A 17926-nucleotide genomic window follows, 5' to 3' on the forward strand; every position below is an offset into this window, starting at 1 on the left:
CTGAACTAGAAGAGGGCTAATTGTCAGTCCGTAGAGATTCGCACCACACCCGATAAGCAAGTTCTTTGAAGAAGCGGCAGAAAGGGAAACTGAGTTTCTCCATCGGTTCTTCCAGCCCCCCCCGCCCCCTGGTCCCCATTGCCAGGAGCCCGCTGTCTCTGTCAGAATAGTCGCTTGGGGCTAACGGTTCGGGGTGCGGAAGCTCCACAGTGACCACCGAGTCAGGTGCACGGGTCATTTCCAGACCTGGCTTTCAAGAGTCTGCGTGCCGGCTCCCCCCAGAAAGTGCTCCGGCTGGAGGCTTCCCTGAGGCCCCCCCGCCCCCCGCCTGTCTCCACTCGTACACCGCAGGTCATGCTGTCCCAGGCGTCGCTCCTGCTGGCCCACGTGCCGGTCGGTCCCTGTCCTATCGCGAAGCAGCCCAGGAAATGAGAACGAGTCCACACTTGAGCAGGAAGACAAGCAACTTGGGTCTAGAGAACCACGGAATGTAACAGTTGGGCCCTCTTAAAGTCTTTGTCATTTCCTTTTCCTAGTAATTCCTTTTATTCTATTTTACAAACACAGTGGCCTGTAATCTATTGAAAATCTAAGAACTGGGTTCTTTCCTGCAGGTGGTGTGAGAAGCCCTGATTTAGGGCACCAGGTCTAAGCAGCTCCCCAAGCTCTCCTTTCTCTCATCCTGAGCCTCCTCAATTCTTGCTCTGGGATTTTCCCCTTAGATGTTTGTTCCCCTTGGTGGCCTCCAGGGACTTTTCAGTATTGGATGTTGGGACGGAGCCTCTTCTAGGTGACCCCACAGCATCGCTTCCCCATTATGGCCGAAGCGCCAAATGGTACCAAATCAGCCAGGCCGCTCACTTCTCTGTCCCCCTCTGGGGCGTGTAAAGTCTGGGAGCACAGAGGTGTGTCCGTGGTGTCCCCAGTCTGCTGCAGCAGACCTCACAGGGTCTGTGAGGTGAGTGAGTTCTTGGGGTGCAGGAGCTGAGCAGGCAGAACTGCCATCCAGCCTCCAGGAGCATGCTCAGGCAAGCCCCTCTGTCCCCACGAGGAGAGCGCTCAGGGCTGGCTTCATAGGGGGACCAGCTTGCCGCTCTTGTCCCTCATATTTGAGGCATAAAGACCTCCTGCCAGGTTTTGCGTCTCACGCCAGGGTTGGGATGAAACTGCTCTCAGGCTGCTCTCCCCTCCTGACCCCAAGGTCGCTTCGTGGGTCACTTCCAGCTGCGGTCCTGCACGATGTCACCTCAGTCCTCCACCAAGTCAGACTTCTCGCTGGTCGGCTCAGGGCTGGATCATGTCTGTGCGTTTCCAACATGGCTCACGCGCTCTTGGCCACACTGTTCTTAACGACCTCCATGCTTCCCCTTCTCTTTTCTCTGTCCCTCCCTCTGTCTCTCTCTCTCCCTGACCCCCTTCCTGTCTCACTGTCTCTCATCCCTCTCCTCGTTCTCTCCCCGTTTGGCTCGGACTCTCCTATTTCTCCCCACAGGTGTATTTAACACATGTACTCTAATAATTGTCGATAGCAAGAGAGGGACATTTATAACTCAAACACACCGAACTTGTTATCATTCGTAATTTCCTTAATGACTCCGAGTGCTGTGTGATAGTGCCGCTTGGTGCCTGATAAGGAGGCCAGTAAAATGCAGGACGAGAAAGGGGAAGATGCCCCGAACCGCCTAAGGGCTTCATTGACCAGTTTTCCCTACTCCAAACATGTGCCTTAAAGCTCACGCTGGACACAGTCGTACGTGAAGGGTGTCTCTGGCAAACGGTGAGCTCCCAAAGGGGTACGCGGGTTCTGCCTTCAGACCCGCAGCACAACTGGATTTTGACCTGAATTATCTGGATACTCGCTACCTTCCTATAACTCCACCTGACATCACTCACTGTGTTAGATATGCGCTGCTGGTGTTAAAATTACCACAAACTTAGGGGTTAATACATTACTTATTTTAGTTTGTTGTTTTAGTTTCTGTGGTGCGAGAGTCTGGCTACGGCTTAGCTAGGTTCTTGCAGACAATCCCAAGGCCCTGGCTGGGCTACGTTCTCATCTGGGGCCAGGCGGGGTGCGGGGGGATCTCCTTCCAAACTCACTCAGACTGTATTCACTTCCATTCTCTCCCTTCTCATTCCCACCACCCTACAGCGATTTACTGACGAGTCCCAGCCTGTTTGCAACCTCAGCAGTCCTCTGTCTCCCCAAAGCCAGAATCCCTTGGTCCTTCCCTCTAGGCGAAGGCATACTTCTTCTGATTCCCTGAACCACTGCACGTCCACTGGGAATCCTCACCCACCGACCCCAGTGCTGGTCTTGTCCTGCTGTGGGGTCGAAATCTATCTCCCTGCCTGGATTTCCCAGTATTGCAGTGTTACCCCCACCTGCGGGGCTCTCCACTGACCCATCCTCAAATCTCATCAGCTTGACTCCACGGTGACTGGCCCCAGCTTTATGCCCCCTTGGATGTGTGTTTTGCCCGCTGGGCTGAATCTCCTCCTCAGCACTCACATCTGGAAGAGTTTCTTGCTCTAAGAAATTGGTTTTGCTTAAATTGATCCCAAGACTTACCAAATCCCTGTCAGGAGTTAGTTTTGTGTGGGAGGCTATCACGGACAAGGTGGACAATGATCCAGGCTTTGAGGAATGACTGGTCTTCGGCAGGTGAGAAGGTGAGAGGGCTGCGAGGTGGGGAACATCAGCACGAGCGTGTGGTCAGACAGTGCTGAGGACTGTCCCCTCTGCCGCTCTCCTGTCGAAGCCCTTACTTTGCTCTCTCTACACACAGCACAGGCGGAGTCCCGAGGACACGGCAAGTGAGCGAATGTGCCTGTGAGCCAAATAACAAGTCAAAGTTGACGGAGATTTCAAGAAGAAGGTGGTGCTCTTATCCGAACCAGGGAAGGAGGAAGAAGGAATGAAAAGTCCAGGAAGGCCATGTATGTTAAGGGAATGGTAGAACTGCAAGAGTCTGATTTCTCCTATCTTCAAGAACAGAGGCGTCCACTCAGTGTTGCTGAGCCTGACATCTCTAAACACACCCAAAGTGTCATAGGCCCAACACTTCTCTGCCAGTTCTGAGGGTGAGCAGAATCTCTTTTTGTCTCGGTGCCAGGGGTCCTGAGCCACTTTGCGACGCTGCGGTCTGCAGGATCAGGAGAACCCGGGAAGCCATGCAGCCGTCTCGGAGAACCACGATCTCAGCGGAACTTCTGTGCCTTTAAAAAGCAACGACATTAACTAGCACCTAATGGGGACAAAGTTAAACTAGATTAGGTTGACCTACGTACGGTCTATTGATCTAGCCTCAGGAAGAGCAAGATGTTTGAAACCGCAGAGTTCTGGAGTAGAATCTTGGTGTGACTACCAGTTGCTGATCCCAGGAAAGTCTGTCCTTCTGAGCCTAAGTTTCTGCAAGAGGCAGACATTACTATTTACTACAGTTCTGACGAAGACTACCTGAATTGCACATATAAAGCTTCTTGTGTAGGCCTATAGATTGAAATTCCACATTTTCCTTACCCCCAACCAAATGAAGGCATTCGTTAGCCTGGAAACAGAAGAGAAAACATTTTCGGGAGCACTTTCTTTGCCAACATCTCCCCGAGATTGTGCACACTTTGCACTTTCTCACCTCCCATTATTCGAGGTGGAAAACGCTGATGTTGCTGTCTTTACATCCCTTCTGTCGTCCCCCACTCACTGGAGGCAGGAGGATGAGGCTGGGATTAGGCACCTCCCCCCTTCGCCGGTCTAAGCCGGTCGTGGGGGTCCTCTCTCCTTCCCACGGCGGCTGACTCCGTGTGGCCCGGGAACGAAGGCAGCTCGCCCAGAGGAGAGCGGAGCCGTATTTGGTGGACAGAGATAACGTATTGAAGAAAGAAAAAGGCTGCAGCTTCCAGGCCCCCAGGAGAACATCCGGCCTGAAGGCGAAAACCATCATTCTGAGCGCAGAGCCAGGAAACTCTTGGAACCCACCCTAAGACATTTTCTGTTAGCCGGTGAGCCGCCTAACCGAGCAATCTCCACCTGAATCATCCCGGGACGCTGCGGTCAGACTTGTGCCCCGCGTCCGCACCCGCACTGCCCGTCGGGATGGCCCCCGACGGTGCTCACGGGACCCAGTCAGTGCGTTGCCTCTCCAGCCCTGCGTGCTCTAACCTCACCTTGCAGCTCCAGAGCTTCTCAGCAGGGGCACTTACACCTGTGACAGGTGTAAGATGACGCTCATTACATTATGGTTTTCAAAATCAAAATATTGGTTACCCTTTGGGGGTAAAACAAGGCTTCACGGACATGCTCATAAGTGCACAGAATAGATGGACAGATTCACTGGGATCAGTAGCACTGCTTACCTCTGGGAGGAGAAACACTTTTCCGTGAATAAATGATGTTTTCTTCCTTTGGACTTTGGGCTGCTTGTACTTCCAACTCAAAAAATCTCATGTAAAATACCTGAAGAAAAAATTTAAATGTTACAAATTTTTGCACGAGAAAATCCTTTGTGGTCATGATCTGTGGTCACGATGACTAAATATTTCTGAGCCCGCTCAGGCGCGGGACAGCGTGGCTTTTGTGTGTCTTTGGCCTTAGAGGAGGCAAAAGGCACATTTCCTCTGGCCAATGACAGGGACACAGAGGGACGTTTGTCCCATCCCCACGGAGTTGTAGGAGGCAGTGAGAAACAGAGCAATAACCCTTTCCCTCTGCACAGTGTGCTTCCAAGGGTGGCTGTTCCATCCACTGGGTCTTGAAGTGGGACAACCTGGAGTAGAAATCGCACGAGGACACCATGATGGGCTTTTAGTTTTATCCAGATTTGGGAGCCGTGCGTTCCCGCAGCACAGCCTGGTCCAGCCTGACACTCGTGCCAGAGGATTCGGTCCCTCACCATTCTCTTCTCCCTGCGGCCTCTCCGCGTACCCCCACCTATTCCCACGGCTTCACAGACGTCCCCCCATCTCCCACAGCTTCATCTTCTGTGTGCTGGGCTCCACGCTCCTTCATCTAACGGCCCACTGATGCCTTCACTCGGTTACCTCACAGAAATTGCTAAATTTGGAAAATGAGATGGTTCTTCCTCACTGTTAACCATCTCCCACAAAACGGCTTCTCTCCCAGGCCCCCCTCAACTGCCTTAGAGTCAGGCTACTGCAGGTGCTCACACCGGAAACCCAGTCGTGGTTCTGAACACCTTCCTTGCTCTCTGAGCCACCCACTGCTGAATCCGAATGATGTTAAGATACATCATAAGTCCATCATGTGTCCCAGTCTCCCATCACCTATAAGCATCCTTTAACCTATCCTCCAACTTCCAACACCACTTCCTTCCAATTCTCTCCAGCTAGAGCGCTCGTTCAACCTGCATACTGGCTTATGTCACTTTTCTGCTTAGAAACTCCCTCAACAAATCCATAATGCACTTAAAATAAGATACAGCTCTTTAATACATTGGACAAGATTGGATTCTTCCTACCTAACACCTTCTCACTCCACATCCGCCCTCCAACACACAACTCAGGCAGCACCTTCTTGCAGTCCCTGGAACATGCCAAGATTTTTCCACCTCTGAGCCTTGACATTATTTTGCATTTTCTCTTCCTAGAATGGTGCATCTTCTCCCACCCACCAGGCCTGGCTAACTGAATTTAGATGCATTTTTTCCGCTTCATGATTGTCCCAGAGAGACATTTTTGAACAACTAGACTTTAACTGGTAGCTCTCTCCCACCCCCAACATTATTCTCCCTTATCATTGTGTCATTTCTTTAATAACATCTTTATAATTTATAATTATCTATTAATTTGTGTTTGTTGTGTCTGATTTCTTACTCCCACCAGACAGAACTCAAAGAGATTGGGTTCAATGAGTTTTCCTCACTGTCTTACACCTTGTACTCAAGACAGTGTCTGTCATTAAGGGAATCAGTAAAAGAATGAGCAAGTCTCCGTAGGGTACCCGGTGTGGTGTGAAGCATACAGCTTAGTGATGGTAAGCCTGTCACATGGTTAGCAAGTCCACAGAATCTATTATTACTCAGGAGCTGCCATCTATAAAACGGGAACCAGAGAATATTTTAATGAAAGAGTGAGGAGGATATGAGAAATTTGGTCTCCAGGGCAGTCAGGGTTAAAAAAAAAAAAAAAAAAAAGAGGTGGCTGGATTTCAAACTAGTTTTATTTCACCTCTAAGTGATTACATTCATTAGATGATTTGCTAGCTTCTTAAGTGCCAATATTCTAGAATTCTATTTCCCAGCTTTGTCCAGACCAGTCACAGGACTACTAAGCTCTTTCTTCCTTAGGTGTATAAGGAACGCCTACGATATCTGGAGGTGAAAATAAACATCCTATGGGTGGAGAGACCGGAGAATGGGGGAGGTACGTGCCAGTCATAGGCGCCATGCGTGGAGCATGCGTTCCCACTGCACCTGCTAGCGGAACATCTGTTAAGTGCTCAGTCCACACTGTGGTCGTTATATTAAAAATGAATTAGTCTAGAAAGAAGGAACAGGTCAAAAATAAAAATCTTTATTAAATAGCGTATAAAACACCCATGGAGATACATTCTCTGACCAGTGCACATGGATGCCTCCCACTTCCACTCAGTGTGACCCAACAGCAAGTGAAGTGGTCTGGATAAATTCTCCAGGACACACAAAAGTGTCTACAGAGTTCATCATCTTTGGCCACTGCAGTCGGGAAAAACTCATCATTTTGACTTATAATAAATTAGGTGAATAATTACTATACTCATTTGAATCTATATCCTTCATTTCTCATCTAACAATATAACCAGTTGTTACTCTTCAACGTATGTGTCACCATCCTGGCATTGGGGTCAAACCCAAACTGTAACGATCCTCTGAAGAAATAGAAAAATCCTGTAAATATAGACGAGGAAAACAGTGAGACATCTTCAAGTAAATCCATTTTGCAACATGCATAACTCGGAATAAGAGTGAGCTGTTAGTGAATGGCATTTATGACGTGTGCTTGATAAATGTGCCACTGTGCTAAGGGCTCACGTGCTTCGTCTCATCTCTCCTTACCAAAAAAGTGTGAGATGTCACTAAGGAGGACAAAGGTGACAATTAGGGAGAGTTTGTGGTTTCCCCAAGGTAACATCTCTAATCTAAAGATGGAGGGAGAACTCCATCTCCTCTGACGTCAAGGCCAGTGTTCTTAAAACATTAGATTACACTACCTCCAAAGTAATAAGATTCTATCATATTTTAAATACTCCTACTTTAAATACTAGGTCCTAAGGTGCAGCTTGGGAGGCCATTGGACCCAAGAGAATCAGCCAACAGCACAAAGCCCTGGAGGACCATTTCCCTCTCCGTACACACTAAAGTCAAGTTATCTTAGCGATAAGATCATGAGCCTCATGAGCATTATGATGGTCAAACCCTGGCATCTCCCTGCAAATTCCTTCAGAACCAGCACAAGTGGTACCTTCCCATTTGCCCATTGCCAAGAATAAAATTTTGTCTATTTTGAGCATATGGGAAGACTACTATTTATTTACAAATGCATGACTTAATGTAGGCAATTACAGCCTGCAGCAGAAGTCCAGACAAATTCCCTTGGGATGGGAAAGAACAGGTAAGAGGATGAAAAAAGAGATGACAACCCACCATTAGTAACCCTGGCTCATACCTGGTTATATTTTTGTACCAACATAGTGACCTGAGTAATATGGTGTGAGGAAGTACCCTTTGATGTTATGTGTAGGTATGAAACAGAGACTTGGAAATGATTCGGGAAAAATAAAATTTAAACTCAATTTGCAGAAATTAGAAAGTTAAAATGTCCAGAAGTTTAGAGTAAAAAGAGTCTAAAACTAAATGATTTGAAAATTATTTGGATTCTCCTCATGATTTTGATTCCATAAAATGCCCCCGAGTGTCCCCATGGGCAATGAAAGGAGTACCTCCTTACCAAATTCCTGGAATGCAGCATCAACCTCCGGCTCAAGCCCTGCAAAGTCATCCGCTATTAGTCTGGGGAAGCCTTGCTCCAGGGACTGGTTGTTTTCATCAAATCTGTGCCAAGAGAAAGAAATCCAGCTCGACATCGTGCATGATACACTGCTACTGCCCGGTGTGGAATCGCAGATCACTCTCAAGTAGGGGAAACAAAAATGTATCACTTTCCTGGACTATCAGCTTAGCACAGAAACCAACATTTTCTCCAGGGACCAGAGTATCATGCTATTCCACAGAGGTTCTTTCTCTATATGTCTGAGGTCAAGTTTCTAAGCCTCGACACAGAGCCCAAATGCCTTTCTGCCACAAATGCATGAGGACTGCATACACAAGAGATGCGAAGTGAGTTAATCACTTGGCTAAAAACCTCCTGGTTCTCTATCACACCTGCCCTGTAGACCTGGTCTCCACAGTCTGACACACCTGGGCTTCCTATGGTGGCCTGGTGTCTGGAGCTCAGGTGGCCTCTCCTGATGTCTTCTGGTGTCTGGATCTATAATCCAGTGCCCAGCCATTCTGAGAGCCCTTTATTGTATTGGAGAAGTCAAGTAACTGTAAGTTGTCTTCTTCATAATCAGAAAGTGGGAAGTTAGAACAAGTTAGAGGGTGGGAGTGGGGGATTTCCTTAAAGAAAGCAAATAATTTCCCTAATGAGGCTCCATACAAAGCCATCCCATCCGAGTCTTACCACCAGTATTTGTCCCCTACGAAGAAGTACGTTTTCTTCTTTTCCTTATCAGAAACGGCTGCATCAATTTTCACTACGGTTGCGGGAAAACCCAGGGTGTGGATGTCTTTTGGATAACCTGCTTGTACCTCAGTTCCTCTGATGGCCCAGAACTCATTTCCTATTGAAAAAAAGAAAGCCAAGAAACTTTAGTGAAGACTTGTGGTTTTAGAAAAGATTTTAGTACATTTTTGTGGAAAACAAGAAGCCTTCGTTTTAATTCCAACCGCTAACCCAATGCCCAGGCGATAGCTAGTATTTAACAAATACTCACTGAGTGAGTGAATGAATAAATGAGTCATTAATTCTGGTCCCTGTCCTTTCTGGGTCGTACATTTATTATCTATAAATACTAGAGTTTATTACAGTTTATAATTACAGTGACTGGTCCTGGTTGCCGGTGACTTTTAATCTAAGTTTCTAACTTGGAACTCTCTTGTAAGCTTCGAATCACTAATAAGTCGGTTACTTATTGAACACTTTCCCTTGGATCTCTTATGGTCACTAGTCCAGATTGGGCTTCTTCTGAATACCTTAGGAAGCCACCCAAATTTCAGTGAATTAGGACAGTGGAATCCCATCAGCGTTTGTGCTTCTGTTTCATCACACCTCCCCTCCACGTCAACCCTGAATCTGTTCCTCACATCCCTGCTGGTTAACTAATCCAAAATGTCCATCTGTTGTCTCTCTTGCCTCACCTGAACTGAGGGAGGTGTACCTGTCTGAGCACCTCCAGATGCAGTCTTCCCTCGGTGTAGACAGCTCCTTCTGCCTTGAAGACATTTTCTACTCTCTACACACTCAGCCCCTGTCCACACAGCAAAGTTCTTCTCCTTCAACATGCATCCTAAACGTCATCTCCCCCCAGGGTCTTTGCTGAGCCCTGGGTGTGGGTCCAGGGCCAGCTTCCCTCAATCCCAGCTCTTACTGGATGTAACACTCGCGGCGGCGTCTCTGCTACTCTCTCTAGAACAGGAGCCACTTTTAGGTTTGACTTCCACTAACGAGTACACCGCCTGGCATGTTGCAAGGCTAAGTAAGTGCTAGATAAATTAACGGATGATAGCAATACTTCAGAGTCATAGAACCTTTTACAATATCCAATGCAACTTCACAATATTTCATTGACTCCTCATAAGAGTGAGATTGTCAGCAATACCTAATTTGAAAAATCCCCACACCAGTTTGAGGTTTAAAAATACTCCCCAAAACTTAAGAGTCAAGGGAAAAAGTTAAAAATGGAAAAAAAAAACTTAAAGATGAACAAAATGAAAATCCTACACATCAAAACTTGTAAGAATGAAGCAAAAGCTGAGAAGGGGTATTTACAGGCATAAATGTTTATACCAGAAGAGAAGAAAGGGCTGCAAGTTAAGGACCAAGCTTGAGTTATAAAAAACAACAGAATAGGGCGCCTGGGTGGCTCAGTTGGTTAAGCGACTGCCTTCGGCTCAGGTCATGATCCTGGAGTCCCTGGATCGAGTCCCGCATCGGGCTCCCTGCTCGGCAGGGAGTCTGTTTCTCCCTCTGACCCTCCCCCCTCTCATGTGCTGTCTCTCTCATTCTCTCTCTCTCAAATAAATAAATAAAATCTTAAAAAAAAAAACAACAACAGAATAAATTCAAAGATAGCACAGACGGGCAATAATGATGCAGAAAGAAACTAATTAAATAGAAAATCAAAATACGATAGAGAGGATTAACAAAGCTGAGAGTTTGTTCTTTGAGAGGATGAATAAAATTATTACATATCCTGTTGCCCAGAGATTGGTAAAGAGAAAAGCACAAAGATTCAGTATTAGGAAGGACAAAGGGAACAAAACTTCAACAATAATTAAAATAACACTCAGAAAGTTTCATTAAGTCTATTTTTAAAACGAAGTTGATAAATTCCTAGAAAAATATGTTAGCAAAACTGACTCAAGACGTAATAGCAGCTCAAAGAGCAGATTAACAGTGGAGGAAGTGGAAACAGCACTTTACAAATGTGATACAGGAGCAGAGAGGCCCGGTCAGTCCCATTTGCTACTGCACCCATCCTTGCCCTGACACTGCATTATCTCATCCACCCAAGCGCCACGATGCAGGACATTCCTCCTCATCTTATTCTTCTCCAGGAGCATCCTGCCTATTCTTGGCCTTTGCTCTCCCACACAAGTTCTTAATTTGTTAAGAACTTTGTTAATTTGTTAATTCGTCAAGTTCTGTGAAAAATATTTTGGCATTTGAATGGAAAATTCCTTGCATCTATAGATAAGTTGACATTTTTACTACATTGACGGTATCATTTCTATATTACATTATTACTATTTTTCTATTCATGAACATGGGATAGCATACTTAGGTCTCATTGAATATTTTAAAGTAAAACTTATAATGTTCTTTGTACACGTCCTATTTAAGCATCAACACTAGGTCTTGCAGTAATAAACCTCACAAAATTTAATTTAATGGAGAAAATTCATGTCTTGGTGAAACTTTTGCAATGGGATTTATTTCATCAAGTTAAAATTCTTATATAGCACTTACCTTTAAACACAAAAAGGATATCCTTGCTTGTAACTTCAGATGCAGCATCCAAGCCTGAGGGTGGAGAGGGCCAAAATGTAGCAATCAAACGAAATTCAAGTTCGAGGCTCCAGTGGGATCTGCGCCAAAAACACCTGGAAGACATAGACGTTAACCACAATGGTTTGTCCTTTAGGTGGGTATATAAAGGGACATATTCTCTTTCAATTAATGACAACTCCGAAGTCGGTATGGGACCATCTTCCTTCTTATGATCCCAGGGTAATGAAATCCATGGTCATGTAATTATTTAGCTTAGTAGTGTTCACTGAAGGGAAGGAGAAGTCTTCTCTACCTGGGGGTCTTCCAGCTGGACTAAGAAGTAAATTTACATGAGATGGTGAACAGGAGAAAAAAACCAAAGTTTATTATGTACACACAGAGTCCCTGTTATGATACTGAGACCTGAAGAAATGACCAAGGCGGGCAGTTTTTGAGACAAAGAGCCCATAAATCTGTGAGGCATTGACAGGACAAAGGAAACTTAACTTTGGGAGCTTTAGTCACTAAGGAATTGTAAACAGACTTGGGCCGGCAGAGTGAGTATATTAGCAAAAAGTCACGAGGGTTGTGGACACGGCCTTCTGGGCTCCAAATGTCCCATCTCTGGTGATAAGGATGGGTCTTTACCTCCTGACACAAGGAGGGCACCCTTTACCTGGACGTTTATCTCCTGCTTTCAGGGGGAGAGAGGACAGTCTCAGTGTCCTTCCTGCCCAGGCTGGCTCTTGAGTCACTTTTATTTAAAATAATCCATATGGTGGAGTGGTACATTTTAGGGCAGCCTGCCCTTGGCCCCTACCCATTGTAAAAGCCCATAAATGGTATGTATATTATGCACTCATTAACATTTTTGAAAAAAGTAGCAGGAAAAAATACACCTATTTATGTTTGTATGGGAATAGAATATCTTTGTAAAGGGATGAAGGATGGGTTGCGGTGATTGCCCATATGGGGAGAACGAGGCTCTGCAGAGGTCAGACGTGGGAGAGAGATTTTTCTCTCCACTCTGTGTCTTTTGGTGCTATTTTAATATTGTGCCAGAAGCATAGATCACTTTTTCTGAAATTATTTAATTTATTTAAATAGTAGCGTTTGTTAGCAAAGGTAAAGATATAGTCCTACTCCTAAAGATGCACCCATGTGTTCTGAAGCATGGCATGGTTGATGATATTTAAATGCAGCTATTACTCATTCGCTTATTCATCTCACTCACTGTGTGTGCCAGGCCTGTTCTAGGCCCTGGGACTCTAACACTGAACAACACAGATAAAACCCCACACCTTCGTCCAGCTTACATTCTAGGGACTCAGAATCATCCTTTGTAAGTCTGTTAAACAATGATCTGGACTATTTTAAGGAGGTGATAAAATGCAACAAGAACCAGGTCTGAATGATGTTAAAGTGTAGAGGAAATATTTTCTTTAAACATTTCTGTCAAGTCTCTGTTCTCCTTTCTAAGCATTGTGCATCAAAAGAAGGGAGAGAGAAATGGAATATTCTGGTCTGACCTGTCTTTAAAGAACAAGATTTCTCCCCTCAGAGTGCTGATTGCGTCGAAGGATAAAGCAGGGTCGCACACGGCTGGGGTCTCAGGTCCTGAAGGCACAGATTCCGTGGGTGCCACAGGGTCATCCGGGGAGACAGGGGGAGGTCCTGGAGGGAACAGATGCGGGGAGGCAAACAGAAGGACAACTGTGATGCTGTCGTCCATGTATGTGCTTTCCAAACACACTCAGGGTACTTTGAGGGGAATTGCAAACACTTTGTGCAGCATTTTAAAGTTTTCCCGAAGACCATCTCGTAACACTTTCCTAAAAACATCAGGAATGAGTGAGCATTGTTTCCAGCATCTCTCACCATACAGGAACTGGATGCCATCCACGTCATCCTGAGAAAGGCGGAAGCGGGCCAGGTCTGTGAGTGCGTTGTAGACCGGGTACATCAGAGCGCGAGGGTCAGCCGAGTGAAAGAGACCCAGGGAATGGCCAAGTTCATGAGCAGCAACCAGGAATAAGTTGGTTCCTATTGGAAGAACACATGCCAGTCAAACGGGCTATCCTGAGAACCACATGGCATCTTCTCCTTATTTGTGGACTGGTTCGTGATTGACATAATCCCTACTTAATTATTCTTCAAGGTTCCCTTGAAGTCAATATAATCTGAGAGCTTTTCACCATATTCCTCCTCCCCAGGTCTCTCTTCAGTCAGGGAAACCTGGTCACTTCACCTACAGTGACAATGATAAACACTGTTTCCAAAAGATATTATTTTTGGAGGTCCCAAGACTACCATGTCAACACGTGTCTCTTCATTGTCTCTACAAACACAAAGTTGGTTATCGTTCAAATTTAGTAACATGCGCCAGTGGTGACCTCAGTTGAAATTAGTCACAGAGGATTCATGTTATTCCTCAAACTCTTATGCAACAAAACTGGTCATTTCCTGTGGGGATTTAGCCTGAGTTGTTCTTCCTCCTTTTCAATATAATCAAATAATTTTTGGTGGTTAAAAACCTTTCCAGGAGTAGGTGCCATGGGATAGGTACAATCTTTATTTTAAAACAACAATATGTCCAATAACAGTTTTCTGCAGCCCAAACACAGCTGAATTCAGCTTTTCTTTATATGATAAAAACTTTTATTAAAATTAATAGTAGAAATTATTTAATCAAGCCTCCAAGTAATTATGCAGAAAAGAATAGTTGTTCGAATAAAGCAAGATCATTTCTTGCAGCACAAGTTTGTACTCTCCATAAAGATGCTCTTTGCATTTGTTTTAAAAATCCAAACAATCTTGAAAATAGCAATTGTTTCAACAATGTGTTTGCAAACTTCAGAAGCCACTTGAAAAAAATAAAACGTAGTTAATTTTGCTCATTGTGTTTAAACCTAGTAAAATCTTTCAGAATTAATTTAGGGGGGAAAAAAACTCCTAAGCTAGAGATAGTTACAGGCTTACTTAAATAGATGACTTAACAATTTCCTTTGCTTTCTGGCATTTTTCCTGATCTTTTAAGAGGAAAAGAGGCCAATGGAAAGAAAAGGAGAACCCCCAAGGGCACATTTTATGTTGGAAGTGAGTCAATGCAATTCATTCTACCTTTATCATTTCTAGATAAAATAATGAAATGCCCATTCACACATCGTAGTTATTAGGATGTTACATTTAGTGCTCATTCTGAATAATCAAAGTATTCTTGGATAGTGTTATACATTATTCCTGAAGCCATCCAGAGAGGTATGTGACCCACCTGATTTATCCTCCACCCATAGTTCATCATCATCAAAGTGAACGTCTCCATAAAAGCCGGGCCCGGGCGGGTAGGCGTGAGCCAAAACATGTCCTGATCCATCAAAAGGGTTAAAGTCTCCATGATCTAACAGAGAAAATGTTTTTATTGGAAAGATAGGTAGTCAAGACCTCTTTGGAAAATCCGCCCCCCCATCCCCCAACAGCAACTAGATAAATGGATGCATTTCATGTTCGTTTTTTTGGTTTTTTTTACCTCTAACTGCAAAAGAGATCTTGATGTCAGCCTCCCCTTCATCAGTCCTGGAGAAAGTAAGTGGAGTCACCTCCTTCCAGACATTGAGCTTTCTCAGTGGCAGAATCCACAGCATCTCTCAGCAAATCCAGTGTATAATTCATAATCCTTTAAGAGAAAAAGTGAAGAAGACATTATTCCTCCTGTGATTGTCCTTTGTAAAATCTCGATAGTACGTGGAAACCTCTTTGGACCCATTACCTGTAGGTAAGGTGGGTTTTCCTCCACTTGGGCATGCCAGGGAAGGTGATGAAGTCCCCAACATCGGGAACGCCACACCTGGGCTTGCGCATCATGTCCAGAGTGTCCGAGTCCAGCTTCCCCGTCACCGCCAACCCGAGGAACTTCTGCATTTCTCGGATTTTTTCAACAACAGGACCACCATCCCTTCTTCTAACAAATGGTTTCGTATCTTTTGCAAGGTTGTAGTAGTTTTCCAGGTATTGCTAATGGGGTAGTAAACAACAAAAACTCAACCTAATAATTTAAAAGATCAAATTGGCATTATTAAGTAGTTCAAGAGTTAGTCAGCAACCCATCTCGGATGTGTAAAGGAGCTCCGTCCAGCTATAGAAAAGGAAAGGTTTTTAAAGGCAGAAAAGGGGCAGAAATTTATCCTGTTAATATAGACCTGGTTCAAGACTGAAGTGGGATCAATTCTTTTGCCTAAACATGACAAGTAACAATATGAACATTATTACCTGAAATTATTTGAAAATCAAAATGAGTGTGTTCCTCCTATTTCAACCAAAGAAGTTCTAAAGCCAGAGAAGTTTCACCCATTTCTCATTTGCTCCTCTCATTCAGCCCCAAAGCAGCTGCTAGTATTTTCTTAGACAAGCTGGAGGAATTCGATGCCCTTCCTGCACCTTGCTTCCCTTCTCTGCTCAAAAGTACGGACAACCCACTGCTAGCATTTTAACGTTCCCAGGGCTAACTTATTCCAACACAGTAACTACCGATCAAAGCATCCTTTGTGTGGCAAGACCAAGCAGGCACATTAGTTTCTGCCCCTGGGACTGGCCAGTGGCTGCCACCACAAAGTACCTGCGCAAAATCCATGCTCGAGTCCTCTTTCCTCGCTGCTCCGTTCAGTAGATACGCTGAGCAGACTGGCAGACATAACAGCACGAGGGTGGCGAGATGCCCCATTCTCACTGCCCTGACCTCAAGAAAACACTTTTTCTGCCTGTTGGCTTCCGTGTCTACCATCTAGTGGCTGCCCTTTTATAGGGGGATGCTGCTTTTATCTGAACAGCATGATTCACACATGTGTTTTCTTTTTAATCTGAACATCAAGAATATTCATAAAAATGTAATGTGAAGCCTTCCCCTTTTAAACTTGGATGAGGAAAGAATGACTGATTTCCAAGAAATGGTTTCTGTGTTTGTACAGAGGAAAAAGAATTGACTATTCACCTCGATGTGTTTACTGAGAAGTAGCTGAAAAGCCTGGTAAAATGTCACATGTGTAGACATTTTGAAAGCAGTGCCATTTTCTTTTAAAAAGACTATATTTTAAACTCAAATATAAGCGAGTTAGGAATAAGTAGATGCATGGAAAGAAATTCCAGATATAACTTTGGTCTCAATGTGGGCATTGTTATCTAGAAGATCCTAGAAGAGATATTTCATTTCTTGAGTTCGACCTCAGCCATTACTGATTTTCAGATGGATTTACTGTCCCTGGGGGGGCGGGGCGGGCACTGAGCGGAGGAAGCTGGTGCTGGAGAGGAGGGTCTGTTGAGGAAGGAAGGAGCACACGGATACTCCTGCCTTGTTCGCTCATTCTGAGCGGATGCCATGCATTTCAGAATGGAAGACTTGCTTACAGTAACCACTCTGTAAAACCTCATTACCTTGGATTAAATAAAATCGTATCTTAGACTGAAAAATGCCTCCTACCTTCTTCTTTGCTTTAAAAAAAAAACTTTTCATCTTCATTTCCTCCCCCACCAAGTGCACAGGAGACGGATGGATATTTGTATCAGGGAGTGATCACCGTCACCACTCACCTCCGCACGCACATCGAACGTTCTGTCTCCTTCTCTCCCTCAGCCCAATGGGGTGTTGTTCACATCGTAAGTCTGTGATAACTTATTTTTATCAAATCCACCTATCAATATGGAGAACCCTAAAATCTTCGTAGAGTAGAATTCTGATTTTATCCACTAGAGATGAATCATCTCCCCCGTGCCTGAAGGACGTATCCCAGCGAAGTGACACGACTGTCAGTCCCTGAGGGTGTGGGAGTAGCCCCTCAGCACCACCCGCCCCCTGCACAGAAGCAGCCGAATGCACGGGGTGGACTTCCAGGAGGAGGCGGCTCTGGGGCCAGGGGCTAGCTCAGGTGCGGTGGCGTGGATGGCTGTCAGCCTGAGCGTGGGCTGGGGCTGACAGCTAGACTCGGGGCAAGTGTATCATTTCTGTGGGCCACTGTCATCTGTAAAATTGGGGTGGACGTAACCTCACTCACGGGCTTGTCACGTATGTTTTATGCCGGGAACGAGTCTTCTCTTACTGGCTCCCAAATCCTTACCAGACGCAGCTCGCTGGTCTGACCAGCCGTTGGCGGTGCTCGCAGGCACCCGTCCAGCGAGCTCTGGGATGCCCTGGCTCCCTCGGGGTCATCGTTGCATCGGTGTGGGCACGTCCTGTTGACGGATCTCAGGCTGTGGGAAGGACACATGGAAGTTCACGTGGTAACGAGAGCTGGGATTGTAATTGTCTGGGCCGAAGCACGTGTGTCACGGGAGCGGAGCTGCTGTGTGTGCTGACGCCCCACTAACCCATCGCAGCTGGACACAATTAAGGAGCCGGAGCGGGGGGAGTCCCGGGTTTGCGGGTAGGTCACTGGTTACGTTGTTGAACACATTAAAGTGTGTACGTGGTCAGGCAAGTCTAGAACTGTTCCTTTTTTAAAAAAGCTGAAATCTTTCTAGTTATACACCACCGTATGCCAGGCCCTAAAATGTGTGTTATTCCATTATGGGCGCCTGGGGGGCTCAGGTCGTGATCCCGGGGTCCTGGGATCGAGCCCCGCATCGGGCTCCCTGCTCAGCGGGGGGCCTCCCTCTCCCTCTGCCCCACCCC

At 45.7% G+C, this 17926-nt stretch overlaps 1 protein-coding gene across 1 annotated transcript; it reads right to left on the reverse strand.

The window, feature by feature from the left end:
- Positions 1 to 6783: 6783 nt before the first annotated feature.
- On the reverse strand, positions 6784 to 15985 carry MMP10 (matrix metallopeptidase 10). Its single transcript, XM_032428025.1, is given in 11 exon segments — positions 6784 to 6884; positions 7945 to 8048; positions 8680 to 8839; positions 11248 to 11381; positions 12798 to 12942; positions 13147 to 13311; positions 14540 to 14665; positions 14795 to 14883; positions 14885 to 14941; positions 15035 to 15279; positions 15881 to 15985. Coding segments are annotated over 11 exon segments (1431 nt in total).
- Between the last annotated feature and the right edge of the window lie 1941 nt (positions 15986 to 17926).

The sequence above is a fragment of the Phoca vitulina genome, unplaced genomic scaffold (genome assembly GCF_004348235.1).
Source record: "Phoca vitulina isolate PV1807 unplaced genomic scaffold, GSC_HSeal_1.0 scaffold38, whole genome shotgun sequence".
Taxonomy (NCBI): Eukaryota; Metazoa; Chordata; class Mammalia; order Carnivora; family Phocidae; genus Phoca; species Phoca vitulina.